General features: G+C 41.6%; 1 protein-coding gene across 1 annotated transcript in view; it reads right to left on the reverse strand.

The window, feature by feature from the left end:
* Nucleotides 1-21,371, reverse strand: part of Rim2 (replication in mitochondria 2) — a 73,355-nt gene that overhangs the window by 48,271 nt on the left and 3,713 nt on the right. The window contains exon 3 of the mRNA XM_083132264.1: nt 18,048-18,226. Within this exon, the coding sequence (XP_082988390.1) occupies nt 18,048-18,226 (179 nt within the window). The remainder of the gene's footprint in view (nt 1-18,047; nt 18,227-21,371) is intronic.

The following is a 21,371-nucleotide window of genomic DNA, read 5'->3' on the forward strand; positions in this document are numbered from 1 at the left end:
AAATAATTGTTTATCTTTGTTAGAACAAGACCTCTCCCCCCCCCCATAAGAGTATGGTGGAAGGGGAATTTTAGGACAAGATCGTTGGTGGGGGGAATTCCCCCTGCCCCCCAGGATTTCGCACCCTGGTGCCCGTCACGAAATACGAGGATAAGCCTCTTAACTAAAAGAAAATGGAAAGAGACGAAGGGGGCTTAGTACAAGGAAAAATGAGTGTTAAAACGTCCTAAATAAATTGCTAAAACTAATATTGTCACAGACTACTAACGACAACTAAAACTATACTATATCCGAGGTTAAAAATCTCTATAGTTAAAAGCTGAGGCTGTAAAGGGGTACTCAGCACACACATGGGCAACCACAAGACAAAGGATTAATCTGGCCGTGGATCCAGGCGCCAGACTTGTTGGCGTGCTAATAGCAGTCACCGGGTGTGCTACGGGGAAACGAGGTTGACTTGGGGTGCCTCACCAGAAGGTCAACCCTTTACAGATGCGAGTCTACACATTCTCACATTATGTTCCTGAAAATTTTCATAAAACTGATTCTGTATAACATTGTGCGTGTGTGCAAATATTCGGAACTAATATCCATATACCTTTCGCAAGATCAAAACTAGCGGCCTATCGGAGAACACTCCTGAATTGCTGTGTAAACTGTCCTGCTTTATCCGACGAGCAGAAATAGACCGTCTTCGCCTGAGCTTGGTACGGAATACTTCAATTGCACGAATCCGTACCATCAAGGACAACGTCCTGCGATTGGCAACATACACGCCTCACGAACCAGGCTGGCAAATCTCTGTGCAATGTTGCCTTCGCAGCGCGCCAAACAACATTTTTCTTCTTTGTTGGTTCTGATAAAAGTTGCATACGGAACGGTGCACTCTTCCTTGTCCAACACCTTCTTAAATGCAAGGCCTGTGCGAAAAACGTATAACGTCATCAGTGGTAGGTTATTCACGGATCACAAAACACAGCTTAATATCAAATGTGTTTTCTTACACTTTCTACCGGTATATTTAGGGTACAGGGGCGGATCCACGGGGAGGTAGATGGGGCGATTTGTCTCTTCGTTTATTAATTTTACTCCTCATAGCTGATCGTTCAGTTTTCCGTGGCAATGGGAGCAATTATAATAATAACGACACACAGTAATAACCATCTATTCCAGCCCATGCCCTCCATTTTTGCCCCCAAAAAGCTAATCCTGTTAACGGAACCATATGTTGTATATACTGGTTAAAATTGTGTTACTCATCTCGGTGAGTAACCAGACTGAAATTCGCCTCTCCTAACTGGTACGGTAGAAACACTACGTTCAAAGTACGATAACTTCCCTCCTATTTAGCAAATGGGTTATTGATTCAGGGTTGTTAAAGGTCCAGGAATTGTAAATAATTTCAATTCCGATCCGGGAGAGAAAATTAGCAAACGTAAATGGGTTATGGACCGTAAAATAACTTTCCTATCGTTTAAGTATTTCAACCTTTTTTCCGGATCTATTTACGAGGGACGTTCATTAAAGATTTACCCTGACTCAGTTCTAGTTAATGTAGACTACTGAAATTGTATATGTGTAATGATACATATGTGCATAGGTCATGAGGTAATTTGCAATTCTGAACTCCTCTTAGTTTTTCTCTCACAAGTACTGAATTGAGACAAGGTGTAGTGATGGATCCAGTGGAATACCAAGAAGTCATCAAGTTTCATTACTTTAGAGGTCGCACAACAAAGGAAATGTTTGATGAGATGAAAGTGACCTATGGAGAGGATGCCCCATCGTATGACGTAGTGAAACACTGGCATTGTCAGTTCAAGCGTGGTCGGACTTCAGTAGAAACAACCCCATTCCCGAGCGACCCCAGTCAGCCATTGGGCAAGTGAAAGCATCTTGGAGGATCGCCGCATAACCGTTCGCCAGCTAGCTGAAGATGTCAAGATCTGTGTGAGGTCTGTGGGAAAAATCATCCATGACCATTTGCACATGCGGAAGGTGTCTGCCCGATGGGTTCCTCGGCTACTCACACCTTTCCAAATGCAGGAACGAGTCCCGTGCTCCCAGGCTAATTTGACCATGTGCCACGAAAACCAGGAGGAATTTTTTGACAGACTAATCACCCAGGGTGAAACGTGGATCCATCACTATGACTCAGAGACCAAGGCCCAGTCAAAGCAATGGAAGCATCCTGACTCACCACCACCAAAGAAGGCCCGTGTCCAACCCTCGGCGGGCAAAGTGATGCTCATGGTTTTTTTGGGACCAGCATGGAGTAGTTATGATGGATTTCCTGGCGAAGGGTACCACAAATACCAGGACGTACTACGCTTCACTGCTGCAGAAATTGCGGAAGGCCATCAAAACCAAGAGGCGTGTATGCTGACCAAAGGCGTCCACATCCTGCAAGACAACGCTCCAGTTCACAACTCGAATGTTGCCAAGAAAGAAGCACGGTCCTGCGAATATGAAATCCTTCCTCATTCCCCGTACTCTCCAGACCTCGCACCATCAGACTTCCACCCTTCCCAACCATGAAGTCATTTCTGAAGGGGACGCACTTCCACGACGATGAAACGTTGATTTCTGAGGTCAAGTCATGACTTCTGTAGCAACCTGCAGACGAGGGTGAGAGATGATAGGATGAAATTGATGAAGAGACACTAACAAAGATCACTCATCTCTAGGCCGGGGGCCCCTAGCATCATACCGTGTTGTGCTAACCACTCCGTCACGAAGGCGGCTCTACCACTGATTCTTTGCAGACATTACGAAGGTCTTGGCATGCCGCTGTAACGGTGAGATTGCGTAGAGAGCACCCCGCCAGGAATTACAGGTTTGAATCCCGTCTTGGAATATCTACTTAGGCAGAATGTGAATAAAATCAAACGACAAAAGTCAGATGTTTTGGGACAAGGTAGGTGCATAAAAATGGCAACTGTTTATAAACAATATTATTTAAAGACATTCCAGTTTTAACTTTCGCGATAAACTCAGTTTTAACTTGGCACAACGCAAATAAAGCAATATTGAGGGCCTCCCGATGGCGCAGTGGTAACGTAATCAACGGGTCTCCTGTAGATCAACATAATTGACTTAAAACAGCAATTCAAATTTCAAATAAAGCAATGTTTTCAATTTTGTTTGAACACTAATCGGCTTGGTTTATTTTACTTTGGGTTTCAGCCACTTTTGGCTAATCGCGAAGATGAGGACAGTAATGACACTGATGGACACTCTTCAAGACATGTGTCACTTCGGTATGAAGTCCCCCTCAATTAAAACATTCAACGCGCATGCGCGAACAACAGACCGAGGCGTCGTCTTGTAATGACGGAGTCTCGGGTTTGATAGCCGGTGCCGGCCCCCCTGGCGGAGTGGTTAGCACATCGCGCCACGATGCCAGGGGTCCCGGGATCGAATCCTGGCCTGGGTATGGATGTTTGTGTGTCCATTCATCAATTTCATCACTCACCCCCTTCTTCGCAAATTAGTCAAAAGTGACACAAAAAAAGCTAAGTAAAATAAAGCAAATCAATAAACCAGGAACACATATGACCAGACCGAGATTCGAACCTGGGACTTCTGGCGTCGTAGCGCGATGCGTTAACCACTAAGCCACGGTCGGCGAAATTCTCGTCTGCTTTCACGTATTTCGGAACACTTCCTATAACCAGTTTCTCGTTGATTCGTGAGACGCAAGTTTGGCGGCTCCTGCAAACAGATGAAACGAAAGTCTGTCTTCGCGTACTCCGCATATGGGAAAACGCCGGGGCGTTAACGCTAACATGTGCTTCATCGGGTATCCACTTGGCCACTAGCCCAGCTAAATAGAACAGCAACCTCGTTCGTTCACCATTCTCCAAACCGGCGCTGGAAAAAGCAAACGTAAATCACAGCTGCCTACAGAAAGAGAGCTCGTTAAAATGAGTAATGGCCTCTCCTTCGCGTATTGCATCTTTAAGACGCCGCTCTGGAAAAAAAAAAAAGTACATTAATTCTTTAATGTGTTTCGGATACCTTTGCATCAAAGGACGTGTGACTCAGAGAATTGCATTGTTTCAGCAAAAACATGATACATATGTTGATGAATTAGGGCATGTTGGAGCTGCCCTCACATCACCTGATTGCTACAAACGGTTATTTTAGCACGTAGTCTCCAAATGGACTCTCCGATGCCGTTGCGGTAAAGATTTGCAATCAAGGGTTCTCAGGTTCAATTCCCGATGGAGGCACATTCCTACGGTTCGAAAGCCACTTTAAACTGTAAGTCAAGTCCCGATAGGCCTCTCTGTGCATGAAGTGGACTTAAAACAACAGGACGATCAGTAACATGCTCCTCGTGTTATCATCAATGTAAGGTAGGGTTGCGCGACTTTTAAATCACCCAGCACTGTTCTATATAAGTTCCCTCTTCTGGTTATGCTCCAACTTTAAACTGTAGGCACAGTCCCAACCAAGCCTAACCGGGTAATTTCAATTTTGAGTTAAGTTCCCGGACTCAAGAATCCCGGCGTGAGGATGTGTATTCTCTTTGAGTGCCCCTTCATCAATTTCATATCATCATTATCCTCGTCGTCGCGATTTTAGAAAAAGTGGCAGAATGAATTTGCCTTCTGGTTCGTGATTGGGCATATCCGCATTAGTGCTGTGACCACCAGAGACGGTTTTTCACGTATATCATAAAATATACTACTATAATCTTGAATAAATTCTACATATTCGTGTGAATATCAAATTTATTCAAGTAGCAAATTTTATGATACATTTTACATTGATTGGTTTGTTTGATTTCACTTCGCTTTTCTGACACTTTTGGACAATAATCCCGGTCTGTGAAAAGAAGTGCTGCCCCTTGTAGAGAGAAGTGAAAACAGGGGGAAACCCTCTTGCCAAACTCCGAGCCAGTGTCTTGTAGCACGCTTGTGCATGTTTACTCGAGTTCTAAAAAGTCTATTTCTAGGAACATGTTGCAAAGGATTGAGTCAACCGTCGACGCGTGTGCACACTCAACATATGGGCCAAGAACAGTTCCTCAGTTTGATTCCCGGAGAGAGGTCATCGGTACTTGTAACTTGAGGCGAGACCAACTTCGCGAAATGGCTTAACTCATGTGGGGAAAAAATATGCTGTAATATTGATGTAAGTGGAATCTTTGGAAGCTGAAATAGAATATTAAATACACACACACAGGGGTAATAAGCACGCCGCACTCAAGCTCAGTCGGTGAGCGACAGCGTTCGGATATGGAGGTCATGAAGAAGGGGCAACGTTCGTACGTTAAAATAGCAGTTCTCCGTGGCAGAAACGCACGGGAATGCCATACAGAGCTACGGGAAGCACTGGGTGTGCATGCAATAGTGAATAACCTGGGTGAACAATTTGAAAGTTGTTAAACAGTGTAGTCTTGTGCACTTGTTGTTCATGCCGTAATAAACCATTGTTGTCCAATGTCCTGTGTTCTGCCTCATCCCTACGAGAGTCTCCTGCATCCAGACTTCATCTGGTGGCTTCATTCGAAGGTTCATTCCATACGCTTTCAAACGTACATTTTAGATTTTTCGTGTTGTCCTATGTTCGCGAGAAAAAAGATAGTTGCCATGACTTATGACTTAACCCTCGTGTGTGTGTGTGTGTGTTTATATATATACACATACACACACGCGCGCGCGCACACTCCTCACTAAAAGTTTGGAATATTGTTATTAGGCAATAGGTGATAGGCAAGATCTTGGAATTCAACAACACATGGTATCTGTCTTCTGGACGTTCTCGAGCTTTCGCCGACATATGCCACCCTGACAATCACCTATCGCCCAATCGTCGTCGCCTTGTAATCAAGGGGTCCCGGGTTCGATTCCCGGTCGAGGCACATACTGGTTTGGATCCCACTTTAAACTGCAGGTTGTCCCGATTAGCTTTACTGTGCATCAAGTAGACTTAAATACCTATTAATGGAAACCTATCGCCTAATATAACAATATTACACATTTTTGTGAGGAGTGTGTGTGTGTGTATACAGGGTTATTGAAAAAGAAAGACCAGATTTCAAATGTTTATTTCTCACGACCTATAAAAGATAGAAACACGTGCCATACATCAAAGTTTTATTGATGAAAGTTTTAATGTATGCACTCAACATGAGCACCATGTGTTACCCGACAAACATCAAAACGGTACTGCATTTCTTGCCACACACGAATTAACTGGTCCCTAGTAATTGAACAACAATTTGATGTGTATTGAATGGAACTAATAGGCAGGATTATAAAAATTTTAATCTTCCTGTATCCATTGATGTATGACACATGTTTCTATCTTTTATAGTTCATGAGAAATAAACATTTGAAATCTGCTTATATATATATATATATATATTTGTTGATCAGTTCCGATTCATGGGATGAGTATTATTTAGTTAATATTCCTGCATGAGCGACACATCTCATCAACTGGAGACATACGGCCGGCCGAAGCGTGGTGCAGATCGCACAACCTCCAACATGCCCAAGATCGAGAACATCTGGAGCTCTCTGTCCACATCTCTTGGCTCTTCGCGGCACGGAGCAATGCATTGGGGAGATCACTACTTATCATTATGTTTACCAAAAGGATAGGTGATGTCTTAATGAGAAAATTGTAAACCGACCAGCCAGATATCGAATATCTGTCGTCATATTCTGACAGTCACTTGCATTGCAGCCAACGTGTTCCGTGAACATGATGTGCTGTGGGATCATTTTGTTGTATTTTTTTCTGTAGCTTGTGATGAAAGAAATACTAAAACTTTATCATGTTTCGACCGTTAATCTATTTTTACAATGCTCGAAGAGGAACGGTTGATAAGACAGTCGTGATTTCAAGACAACTGCGCCTACAGTGGCCCCACAAAGAAGACAGCGGCAAGGTAAGAAGTTGTGTAGTTATCCACAGGTCCTTATAAGTAGTTCATAAACCTAGACATAAAAAGCATCCCGATACTGGCGCAACCGTGCAAAACATAACATTTCAGAAACATTAACCTGGAACGGTGAGAGTTTTCTATGACACTTTTAGGTATTTCCAAAGCCACCTTTGATAACAATGTCTGTTAAGAATCGTAAACCTGACCAAGTAAATGATGACGACTTGAGATACCACTTCCGTAAGAACTAGAAGCATTTATATTTCAACATACGAGTTCACTTTCAGAACCTCCATAAAACCTGGTGGAAACCTGTATTCGGGAAACCTCTCGTTGTTTCCACATGAGAGTGGTGGGGGGGGGGGGCACTGAGCAGAGATTCTTCCTAGCACATTTTCCGTCGTACTCACTCAATAACATGCTTTCACAAACATTGAGATTTGACTGATTGATGGAATTGATGAAGGGACTCCCTCACAAAGAACACCTATATGCCCACGGCAGGAACCTTGGAGTTGTATCGCGCTACGCCACGCAGAACATTTTCATTGCGATTTATCACTCCCGTGGCAGGGCAAAATACAAATGTAAGAAGGGTGTATTTTTACAGGCTAATGAGGCTCTGGCGCCACAAGCATAGTTCATTCTCTACGAGGCTTGTTATCGTCCATATGTGCTTGACTCTTTATTTATCTTATATTATCACTAGACTTCGGATTTCTAGGTTCTAAAAAGAGTGTTTTAAGGTTCCTAAAATAGGCTCTAAAAAACCTAAAATAAGCCTGAAGCAAGTTCCAAAAAATGTAAAATGGTTAAAAATTTAGGAAAAATACTGATTAGATACTATCGTTAAAAAACAAAATTTCAATTTTTGGATACGTTGCAATGACACAGACCCTTCATATTGTTAATATATATTTGTGTGTGTGGCTTTAAAACCAGGAATTATAATTGAATTTTATCATGGTCCTAGAGTGACCACCCTGAATACATATTTTTTTTTTTCATGTTATCCACAGTCGAACTCCACGTTTTGTCTGTGAGGATCATCTTACGTATTTAACATATTTCAACAAAAAGTCAGTGGTGCAAATTTGAATGTTGAAACGTTCCTTTGCAAGGCATGAAAGCCACAAAGCACAGAAATGAGGCGAAGGTGAGCAAGACCACACCGATAAGAAATTTGCACTTTGGACCGTGAAGGTAACAGTGGCGCCAGACATTTTGCTTTGTTTAGAGCTTTGAAAGACATCATAGACTTGGAGGAAGAGACCTTGACAGAAAGTTTGTTTCAAACATGTTAATCATTTGACTTTTTCGGTACCAAAGCAAGATACAAAAACCCTTACAATACGTAAAATACCTATAAAAAAGGTTTGATTTGTGGGCATAAACATAAACTACGTTCTAACAAGCAAAATAGGTTATTTTAGGCACTATAAAACTTCGCCAGTTGTTGAGTTCTTTAATGAAACGTTGACATATCTTGTTATTTCTTATTTACCTGCAAAGGAAAAAATAGCTTAAAACCTAATTGACGTAATTGAACATAAGTGGCAGAAAATTTTCTTCAACTAGAGGGTGCTGCGCCTGCTATGCCATTTGGTGGTAGATAATATAAATCAATTACTGAGATTATAAGTTAGGTTCCTTATCTCTTGAAACAGCACCATGAGCAGCCTCTCTCACACACTGGGGACTACTAAATGTAAGAAATATTCGCACTGCAGCACTAAGATCGTCCCTGTATGAATTTATACTGGATTTAATCAAAACGAACTTCAACTTTACGACGAATCGATCTGCACATTTCGAAGAATGCGACAAACCACAAAGTTTATTCTGCTTGGCGCAGTCATAAACTAACATTCAAAGTGTGTTTAGACAAGAACAAGTCCCAAGCACGCAACGTATAATCGTATCATCGTCTCGCTGTGGCACTACAGAACAGCGATAACTGGCATAACGTGAATTAAGTCTGCTGGGTACTCTATTTTTCTTACTGAGCCTTGACATCAGCTTGTGCCTTGGAATGCGGGGAAAAAGATTGATTGATTTGGTGTTTTAAGTCCACTTTATGCACAGTAAGGCTAATCGGGACTGGATCTACAGTTTAAAGTGGGATCCAAACCACTATGTGCCTCCACCAGGAATCGAACCCGGGACCCCTTGATTACAAGGCTACGACGCTACTACTGCGCCATCGGGGAGGCCCTTCGCGGGAAAAAAGAAAAGTAATGCTTGCATAACGGACATATTTCGCTATCTACGTAAACATTACAGCATGTTTCGCGTGTAACAAGGCACATGAAACTGCGGAACAATATTCTCAACTTCTTCCATCAAAAGGCAAAATTGAACCACCAGCTCGGTGATTTGACCACACAGACGAGAACAAGACTTTGGCACATTGTAACTGACATGTGACAATCAAAATTCCTTTACTGTAGGCGAGTTTCACTGGCGTTATCGAAATATATATCATGAGATGGAGTCGCCACGATTGCGAGCCTTCTAGGTAAACAAAGGCGACCTAACAATGCACATTCAAGCGAGCGACATTCGGCGATACGTCCACCCCCTCCCCCAAATTGCTCGAATACAAGCTCCCGCTTGTCACTGAATTCTATGAAAATGAATATACGCTTTTTCTGCATACCAACGACATACAAACTGGGTGTACGACGACTGAAAAAGTGTTGACAAGAGGGCAACGGTTGCGTTACGAGAATAGACCTTGCTGTTTTTGATGTAATTTCCCTCCCAACAATATTCAAACACTTATATTTTAGGTGACCAGTTGTTTTTTTTCGTAACGCGGAACGTCAAAATGTTTATATCTTTTGTGACAAAGACTTATCGCCATAGAATTACTGCAAAATATACCTTATCCACTATAACTATGAACTATGGCATAGTAACAGTCATTCACATCTGGCCACTGCAATTATGAATAAGCATAAGAAGCAATTGATGCGCCGAATTTCGTCGCTCTGCGCTCTGGTAAGAAGAAACAGACGGCAGATCGGTTTCGAAAACACACTTCGCTAACGTAGTACATATCACCATATTATGCAAGTTATATACACAGTAATTATTTATTTAACTAATTAGTTTTAAAACATAAGAATGACGACACAGTTTTTACACATATACATTTTGCCGTCCAGTTTCCCTTCAGAAAAATATGAAAAAAGTTCTGTTTTCTTTTTTAAAATATCTGGTCACCTTATTTTGACCTAAAGTTGGAGCCGATACGCCTGGCTTGGCTACGCCCCTGGCCCAGTCCCGATAAACCTAACTAGTAATCATGAATTCCAACAAAACAAAAGAAATCTAATGGTCGAATCCCCACGTGTCATCGTCTGCAACAACCACACGAATAGGAATTCCAAACACGATTTCGCATAACCTCGGTGCAACCGTGCTCGCCGGAACGACCCCTGCCTAACCGGTTTGCTTGCTACGAAGGAAGAAAATGGCAGCCAAAGGTGAGACAATTCGACAACAGTCATTGAATTGCTAATGCCGCTTGAGTGTCCCAGGAAGTTCTGACGGGCCTCCGGGCATTCGGCTAAGAATACACGACCGCTTTTTCACCGTGATCACTCGTCTGCTGCGTGATGGTAGAAAACGCCTTAGGCAAACACTTCGCCAAGCACACAGCCTGTCTCTCCACCACGCCCGATTTCAAATCGTATTAATTTCGCTGCTAAAATTAGCCGACGATGCATAACTGGACGTTGCCAAACAGAAAAGGTGGAATTACATGCTCCGCGTGGCGTGTTTGCAGTGGTATAATCATGAAGAAGCTACGAGATAAATACTACGAACGGCATTTATGCTTCTTCATTGTGAAGACTTGGCGTGGTTTTCTCTATTTCCATGGAAATATTAATAAACCAGTGTCGACATTATCCACAGGCTAATCAGGAATGGATCTGCAGTTTAAAGTAGGAACCGGACCACTTTGTCTCTCTACCGGGATCGAACCCGTGACTCTTTGATTACAAGGCGACGGTACTACTACGGGAGGTTTCAGACCGAACGACAGGCGACGTCCGTCTGTTGTTCGCGCATGCGCGTTGAATGTCTTAATTCAGGGAAAATTCACACCGAAGTGGCATATGTCGTTTGGGAACGAACCAAACAGTGTTCGGTTAGAGAAATCCTCAAGCGACACGTGTCGCGCCCGTCGCTTCGGTGTGAAAAATGTCCTTAGAGAGCCTTCAGACAGGTGTCTGTCTCTTGGATTTTTGTTAATTAGCATCGCCTTTCTTCCACTATTGGCTATTTGAGACGATATGGTGGAATTGATGAAGATAACCTCGAACAGGGCCTCCTCGATGGCGCAGTGGCCGCGTCGTCGCCTTGTAATCAAGGGGTCCCGGGTTCTATATCCGGTGGAGGCACATAGTGATTCGGATCCCACTTTAAACTGTACGTCCAGTCCCGATTAGCCTTACTGTGCATAAAGTGAACTTAAAACACCAAATGTACCAATCAATCGAACCTCAAACAGTGCTAACCACTCCGCCATGGAGATCGGCAGGTGTCTATTGGAAACCACACTTCAGAAAGAAATGGAACTTTTCCAACCGAAGCGACACAAAATGCATGTGTCGCCTCGGTGTGGTGTTGGTGCATGTTTTCCAGAAAAAAAGGTCTTTATCGATGTTCCCAAGAGTATTTACTTTGTTTTGCTGTACATTTGAAACTGAAGGGAAAATGACTTATTTTCGTTAGTGGTTATTTCCACGTACTGATGTAGGGCCCAATAATGCCAACCGTAGGGACATGTCCCCACTCATAGGGACTTTTCACTATATTTTGCCCCCGTAGGGCCATCTTTTGCCAAATGAGGGAAAACGTAGGGACTTTTTTCAATGTTGGAAAATAACAATTCATTAAGCAAAGGTGCAAGGCTTACTCGCCAGTCAGTTGCACATTCTTCGCGCTCAGTTTCGCTTAGTGTATGATTATTGCGCAATAGGGGTGTGCGGGACCGAATAGTCATTTTAAAAAGTCGTTGTCTCTCGGCGTTTTCTGCATTGTAAATGTCTGGAACTTATCGGAAATTGTTAATTCTTATTCCAGAAATGCAAAAATAATCACTTGACGTGAAAATGACGCGTAGAATTCGAGATTTCCAGAGCTTCGGAAAATTTCGAACATTTCCCGACAGTGTCTGGAAGTTGCGAATCTTTCGTCCCCGAATGTCGGGATTTAAAAAATTTCCCGTCCCGACCAAAAAAATTCTGTCCCGCACATGTTGACACATCTTGCATTGCAGTTGCAGACTGCAGAATTGTTAAATTCTTTCCTTAAAGGCATGCGAGACAGTCCCGGGCCGGCTTTTCCCTCCGAGTCACTGTTGCCAACTCAGCCTTCTTGGAGCCAGATCGGGCTCTTTCGTACACTCGTTTGCCTGTGAACTGGGGCGCCCGCCCCCATGCCTCACTATGATACCATCACTGGTTCCGGCCCACATAGACTAACTTTTGCCATGATTATACATTTTGCACGTGACGTGATATTGTTATATTGGCTGCGTCGCCCCATCCCCTCTTATATCCCCAGCTACTTTTTGTATAGCGCCGTGTTGACGTGAAATTGGCATAATATTGTTATCAGGGAATCCTTTATTTTCGATTTCGTACGAGCAAGAGATGGGTGATGGCGCCGGATCTAGATGGTGAAAACTAAGAATAAATTGTCATCAATTTAGAGTAAACGGCAATAGCAGCGCCCCACCCCCCTTGACAACTAACATTACTCTAGGAAGCACTTCGTAAATCTAGCTCCTTGAAAGTCAGTTTTAACTCCATTTAAGGTGAAATTTAGCTCTTTTCTGCGCATCAGGTTTGGCAACACTGCCAGGAGGCAGGGAGAAATGCATTGGGCATATGGGAGAATTTTTTGACTTGATATCTTGAGAATATCAAACTTCCGATGGAATAGAAAATGACATCCACGGGAAGAGGGCAGTTTGAAGAAGTGATTGCCAAGCAGGAAAAGTTTTATTTGTTCAGCCGTAACTCGATGTTGAAGTTCATTCCCCATAATGAATGCATGAGATTCCGAAAATTCTTATTAGTCATATTTTTTACAGGTCATATCTAGCTTAATAATAAACATTGAAAAACGCTTCGACCTGTCACATGCGGAGCAATTCACACTCTCTTGTACCCGCACGTTTTTCTTCAGTAGCATTGCCTATCCGAAGATATTCAAATAAATGCACACATGAGGCGTAACTGTATCTCCTCGCCTTGAGACACGTGAAGAAGACTGCAGGTGTTGTTTTTCTTAGTCGCTTTACTTGGCGTAGGGATATTTGTCAGTTGTAAGGACATTTTGATCACGTCTGTAAGGACATTGTCGAAAAGTGGTTGGCAACACTGGTTGGGCCTTCCCGATGTGTCAGGGAGAATACACACCGAAGCGACAGTAGTCGCTTGAGCATCTCGCCAACCGAACGCGGGCCTGTGCGGCTTGCCATGCCGGTACACAATGAAACGTTGCTGTTGATTGGCCTGTTTCAAAGTGACATGCTGAAAGCTTTCCTCCCTAACACATCGGGAAGGCCTAAAATCAGTACGTGGAAGTAACAACTGACGAAAATAAGAGCCCCTCCCTGAAAGATAGCTGTGGGCGACTATGAATGGCGATATACCGCCACCGGCGACTTTACAATCGTACCGCGGGAAGCGACAGTGCGAAAGTACTTGAAACTATGTGCAACACCGGAAACACAATCTTGAATTATCAAGCAAAAACAGCCATATTAAAGAATCCGGCTCATCCCGCCAAGGTCAACTTATTGGCAACGATCCAACATCTGCAAAACGGTTCGATAAATCTGCTACTCGGGAGGAAAAAATCTACGGATCACCGAGGCGAAAGCGAAACTGTCCAGCTACATATATAATAAAAGAAGCCAAGATCTAATAATAACAGAGACACTCTTGCTTGCTGACATACACCCACCCCCGTGCGTTACAAGACGACTAGGGCTCAAGGGTAAAGTGCAAATTTAAGACTACAGCTACTGTCATTATACAAGATAACTTTTGATCATGCCTGGTATTCACTGTTTCAGAATATTCCCCCCAAGTGTCAACAAGCGTCTTATAGATGTTACATCGATTCAGTGCCAGCGACGATGCTAAGGAGGGGGAGGGGCAGAACAGGAGGCAATGGTTCTCGCAGGAAAAGAAAACAGTGCCCTACGCCACCCTTCCCCCAGTTTTAGGTACAAGATCATTTTAAATATCGCCATATCTAGACTAGAACTATCTTCCGCAGTGGTGGGGATCAAACCAAGTGTTCTACATGTAAACATAATAACGATCAACGGTTATAATCAATATGTTAATAAGATTAAAATTAAAATACGGAAATTGTTATTGTCGCATGAATACATAACAAGCATATATTCATTACCTGACTTATGCGTAGTTAAGATCACTACCATTTGTAGGTCCCAGGCAGGCATGTATTCAGGAATTACTTCCGGGGGGGGGGGGGCTGAACACCAATTTTTACCTCTGAAGTCTCATTATCCGATTCTGTTGTACAAATCAACCGGGAAATTGAAGCCGCTTAATTATATCCTCATTATATAGAACGATTCGTAAATATTGCCAGTAGTTCGACTCCTTCTCTTATTCATGAACGTTCCCTCTCGCGCCTCCCACAGATTAAAAATTACAACGAATCGCCCTACGTGTGGCGCTACCTTTGTTGTGCAGCTTCCAAATGCTGACAAGTATCTACATAGTGATCAAGTTCGCTGCGACAACACCGAAAGAGCAAGAAAAGTTTACGTGTAATATTATCAACAACACGATTATAGAACAATCTCCGCCTCGATAAGTATTTCTCTCCTTAAATTATCGTCACATTATTCAAGAAGACAAAAACCTAATTTTATGTAGTGTAAACCGAAAAAAAAACCGGTTGGGGGGGGGGGGGTTCCCGAGCTACCTGATCCCCACCTTGGATACGCGCTATTAACAATAATAGGGTTATAAAACATACTCCGTCTTGCCTCGATAATTATTTCTCTCCTTAAATTAACGTCACATTATTTTATTTCACACCACAAGAAACAAACAATCTAATTTTATCTAGCGTAAACTGAAAACTTTCGGGGGGGCTCGAGCCCCCTAAGCCCCCCTTGGATACGTGCCTGGTCCCAGGCTCGATACCCGATGAGGGTACATAGTGGTTGAGATCTCACTTTAAGCTGTAAGTTTAGTCCCGATTATCCTAATTGTGCATAAAGTGGACTTGAAACACAATTCAAATTCAAAGCATTTATATAAAAAACAGCTGAATTAATGCTAAAAATTTTTTAGTCCACTATTTATTGAATAACAAAAAGGTTTTAGTTTAGGTTCAGCTGATACAAAGTCCATGATCTTTATTTTTATTTACATTATTATTAAATAAATAAATTCCCACGCGCAGTGTTAACGTTAAGCTGTATATACACAATCTAATTCTTACCTCTGCGAAAATATATCAACTTTTTATTGTACAACAGTAACAAGTATGCATTTTATTAATTTGTGACTTGGTTATTCTCTCGGGGGAAGCAGGCCCCCAAATACGTCATTGGCCTTACCAGTGTTCTGTATTAACAACTGAAATAAAACAGCGAGTAAAGGTGATTCAATGAAACCCAATACTACCGAAAGAAAGTAGTATATCGTTCATTGTAAAGTGATACCGTGCTTTACGAAAGAGAAAGGGTTCCAGCTAGCACCCACAATTCTGAGCGGCTTCATTCATGCTCCACGTCACGTAGACCGCCCGCATCAGCTGGCCGCCTGGAAAAGGTCGATTTCCGTCCTCGCGAAAACCCTTTGTTTTGGCGCCTGCCTCTTAGCAGCCCGCCTGTGACGCAAACCGCAAACGTGAGGCGTGTCACGTAAACACGAAGATCTCCCGTGGGATCGTGCGATCTCAAACATGGGGTGCCCGGAAGAATGCCCGCTAGGCGCTAGCCCCGTGCAAATGAACGTTACGTGCGAAAAGTACATAATTCAAACACGTAGTAACTTCATTTGAATTTCAATGCACTGCAGGTACAGGGAAAGATAACAATAGGCAAGATGTCATAACATTATTTTCATACTTTTTTATCCTACATCCTGTGTTGTTTTAGGGAATGGAAATGTGTTGATACAAAGCTTTTGCCATTTGTCTAGTGTCCAAACCTGATAAAACTCATCGAGAATTTTGGCATTTTCACACAGAACTAAGTCCTTGAAACTCATATAACCTGTAATTTTCAAGTGGAAAACGGACTGTGAAAGTGGTAACGGACAATTCGCCTACCATTTATTTTGCCTTTGGGTGTACGACCGTACAACGGAATGCGTAAGTATATCAAGCAAATTGTCCAGCACCATGTTTATTCTCTTTGTTTTACGCATTGAGAGCTTCAAGAATTGAACGTTAGTGCCAAACAAGCTACTGACACCCTCTACACTAGCATACTTAAAAACCAATTCCTTAAAAACACGTAGGATGCAAGAGAAAAATTAATGGAAAAAAAGTTATGGACAATTTGCGAGCAATACTTATGCATCCCCCTGTACACTGGGATGCACAAATATGGCTTAGCAAAATGTCCACGACTTTTTTCAGGAATAGATTTCTACGTATGGTTCCCGCTCTACAAGTTACGTCGCAGAAACGTAACAATTCAGGCAGGGGTTTGTGGGGGGAGAAACTCGCAGGGGTGTTGGATGGGATTCATTTTTCCTTTTCGATGAATCCATATGAAGGAAAACTAAATAATAAGCTGTAACCGATAAACCTGATAAAAGAAACGCCTCCCTTCCGGATAATCTGTCGTTTTACGCAAGAGCAAGCACTATCAACATTCCCGCCAATTTATACCTAACGGTTTGCTCCATCTTCACTCATATGGGATTCCCTATCGTTCCAAATTCGCTGTGAAAGATTGCATTAGCGCATACCTCAGAACGAGCCAACAATATCATTTCAATCAACGTACACACGCCACGCAATACATTTGCATTCTGGGTAAACATCTCGTATTGTTAACTCGAACGCCGTCCTCGCGCCAAGGTAAAAAACTGGGACACCTTCGAATCCGAAAAACAGTCCGGGCACTGGCTTAGGGGAAAAAACTGCCTGCCTGTGCTAAATCTGTACCTCTGGTCACTCCCACCAAACCCAGCAAAAACAAGGAACCAATGGAGCTTACAGCAATCGGACAACATCAACGATAAGAGAGCCCACTCGATTTGGGGGAGAAAATATATTTGGTGCAATGTTAGCACCTTAGATTCCGAAAGGATATTATGTAAACATCCAAAGTGACAGATGAGGCTCTTTCAAATACTGTCAATATCAAACCAAAATATTTCATATGTACTACTAATTGATTTATATAATAGTATGATGGTATAAAAATACAAGTCAGATGTGAAAAGAAATGATTTGTAACCACACAAGAATTATCATTTGAAAAGTGATCGAATATTATTGTACATTCTAATAGTTAAAAGGGAAAGTTTGATATCAAAACCAGATTTTAAAATTTAATATAAAGCATTCCAGAACATGATACAGCAGAGAAACAAAATAATTTCAAATTCTCCATGGCTGTCTTACATACAGGTTTTAGTATTGCTAGATTTCATGCCAACTTCAACACAATCTGATTACTGCACACATGATTAATTATGCATATGATGAATCATGATTCTTCAGACTTAGGTCACTAACTCCCTAATAATTCACTAGTATGGAATTCATATGAAAAATGACCTCACCGATGGTGCAGTGGTAACGTCGTCGCCTTGTAATCAAGGTTTATTTCCCGGTGGAGGCACATAGTGGTTCGGATCCCACTTTAAATTGTAGGTCTAGTCCCAATTAGCCTTACTGTGCATAAAGTGGACTTAAAACAACAAATCAATCCAATCATATGAAAAATGTTACAAGCCCCACACATATTACCTGCTAGACACCCACCCATCAAATGCATCGTTCCTAATATACTATAATACAGTACATCAGAAGGATAACTACTCATGAAATGAAAGAAGTTTTTTTTAAGCAAAGGCATACAAGATGCAAACAAACTCGTGGTACTCACCTGCACAGGAGGCGGAACAAATATGTACAATTGCTGTGTCTGGAGTTAGAAGAGAGTTGAAAAATGCTTTTGCGCGAGAATATGCACAAAAGTATATTGCTCGCGAGGGAGCCACTCCAACCAAGTTTGGACCCAAGCCTTTAAACAGAGCTCTTGGACCCTCGTTCTCCACTATGTGCCTGAAAGAGAGCATATAAAGCATAACTAGTGTGTTAGTATACTTTAGGCATGCTTATCCGATTTGTCTACGACCAGCTCCCAAAATCTAAACACTGCATGGTGCACTGACAAGTCAAATTAACTATCAACAACTTCTGTCCAACCAGAGATCAAACCAGGATATTCGGAATGATCTGCAGAGTATCTATGCCAAACCACATTTCACCATGACTGTCACCAATGGCAACAGGAAGTTAAAGACATGCAACTGGAAATATCCAAGTTATTAAATTATCCGACATTCCGAAAGTCACCTGTGCCCAATCCAGTTATGGTTGTTTATTTGAGCTTTCATACTCTGCTTCACAAACAAACTGCGAATTATTGGGTATCTCTCCACATAGGGACAATTAGTGAACATCTAGTCACCACTGTCATCCTCTGCCAAGACATTGAGAAAGGGAGAGAGAGAAATAAGAAAGTGGCATCAGATTACACAATGAAACATTACTTAAATAAGCACATATTCTGGCAGAACACCTAAGTATCTAAAGCAGATATTTGTACCTAATTGTCTTTTGATAGGTTCTTCAAGGTAACGAGAAGCATGTTAAAGGTGAAAGCTAGTGCACTCTTTTCCTGTAATCATCTGTTCACAACCTGAAGCAAATACCTATTTGGCTCACTGAACATTAAGAAATTGTACAAACAAAAAATGACTTTAATTCACAAAAATCAGTGGCTTATTATTGTCATTAGACTCTACTGCTAAACCTGATCAAGAAGATGCATCCTTGTGGGACCCAAATTTGCAACCTCAGACGAGATAGTAAGTTGTTGAGCACTGAACATTCTAAAAAGTTTCTTATCACATTAAACCTTATCGTACGTAAACCCAGATCTATTCTTCTCCTTATAATTTGGACAACCAAGTGATGTATTCTACTTAGAAAGTTATGTAAAAAAGACGTGTGACAGTATGCCAGAAACTCAAGTTGAACTTTGCATTTTTCACTTCAATTCCAATGAAGATCAAATTCTGCAATTTATTGTTTAAAACATAGTGGTTAAAAAAAAAGAGAGAAAGACAATGGGATTTTAGAGTGAACCCAACATTGCACATATAATCATATATTCAGCAACTAAATCTCCTTCGAAATACACATATCTCTTGTTCCGTTCTACCTTTAGATCTCAAGGCAAATAAGTAAACAAAAGTTTTCATCTTCTGTGTCAATACCTCCTTATCTTGATAAGAGCACAATGTAGACTTAAAATAGCTCACAAGCAAAGTCAGATAATGATCCCAGTATTAAAAGAACCAACTGCTAGTCATGTTGGAAATTTACAGACATCACATGGTTGAATTTAAACTGATGAATTCTGTAACACTAGTGACCTGCTAAATAGCATGCTACAACAGCAAGCACTGGGTTCAAACCTTTGCTAAGAATCATGCAGTCTGTCTTAGCTGTATACACTGCAGAAATCTCCCAACCTACAAAATGGGCATGCGTAACTCCTAATTTAGAAATGAACGCAATTTTACAAAACAATCTGATGCAAAATTTGACATGTACTATCATGAATAACACATTCCCGAGGTGGGTGTTCTAAGGTCGGAATTTTTCCGGCCTTGTCCTTCTTACAAGCACATAAACACATTATTTGATGTAAAGTTTTGGGAGAACACATGCTTCCTTCATAATTTATTTTCAAACCAAGAATAAATGTCTGACAAAGGGAGCATGTGTTCTTCCAAAACGTTACATCAAAAAATGTGTTTATGCACTTGTAAGAACTGTAAACTACAAGAAGTAGTGAAAATTGATTTGTGTGACAAAACATTTATTTGTTTAAATGCGTCATTAATGAATCTATACACATGAAATGGCTACACAGTTTAATTTTATGCATAACAGCATGCACCTTAAATTCCAAAGAAAATGGACTTAAAGCATCTTAACGGCCCACAGCATAATTCACATGAAGCATGCTTTGTACAGGGTGGCTCAAAAAGTCACTTAACACCCCCGGTACAAGGCTACTGCAGCACGCAACATGGAAATGGTGATGACCAATCGTTGCCAGGCCAAGGGGGAACTGCATTGATGCCACCCGGATGGTCGGCGGCCATCTTGAATTCAACTTCAGAATATTAAATGGGAAGGGTGTGAAATGATATATCAAATCAGGCTAGAACTTCACGAGAAATGCAATGGTGATGGTTTTTTTATGTATCTTTACCCAGTAAAAAGTTATGACTGAATTCTTGTATCAATTTGCTCCTTTTTGAGGTGTTAGAAAAATGCCTTAAAATTTGTTTAGCACATCCGCAACGCATCGAGATCAAAGTGACGTCTAGGGAGAGAAGTTCGCATGCCATTGCACAATATTTTAATCGGATACATCCATGAAGAGCTGCACATTATGAATGGTTGTCGCGAACAATTACAGTGTGACGCTTCCATTAAATGAAAAGTCCTTCACAGTGACAAGGCTAATGTTTATGTTCATAAACAGAATATTCGATGCTTTTTATCTGATAAGCCATTTTCGACAGATCAAAGCTAAATGGTTAGTGCTGGTAAGTTAATGGTGTGGTATGCTGTGTGGAACACGATTGGTTAGTCAATTTTCCATCAACGGAACCTTAAATGCTTAGGGCTACTTGGATTTGTTAACAGGTTTTTTTCATCCTTGCTTATGGAAGAAGGTACTTTGTACAGAGTTCTTTTCAATAGGGAGGAACATCAGAACACTATGGGAACGTTGTGAAGCAGTTTCTGTCCAAAGTTAGTTATCAGATGACAAGGGTCGCATATTCTGTTTATGAACTTCCTTATGAACATAAACGTTAGCCTTGTCACTGTGAAGGACTTTTAATTCAATGGAAGCGCCACACTGTAGATTGTTCGCGACAACCATTCATAATGCGCAGCAATTCTTGGATGTATCCGATTAAAATCGTGTTCAATGGCATGCGAACTTCTCTCCCTAGACATCACTTTGATCTCGATGCATTACCGATGCGCTAAACAAATTTTAAGGCATTTTTCTAACACCTCGAAAAGGAGCAAATTGGTACAAGAATTCAGTCATAACTTTTTACTGGTTAAAGATACGTCGAAAAAACCTTCACCATTGCATTTCTCGTGAAGTTCT

Source organism: Lepisma saccharinum, chromosome 12, assembly GCF_977018435.1.
Source record: "Lepisma saccharinum chromosome 12, izLepSacc3.1, whole genome shotgun sequence".
NCBI lineage: Eukaryota > Metazoa > Arthropoda > Insecta > Zygentoma > Lepismatidae > Lepisma > Lepisma saccharinum.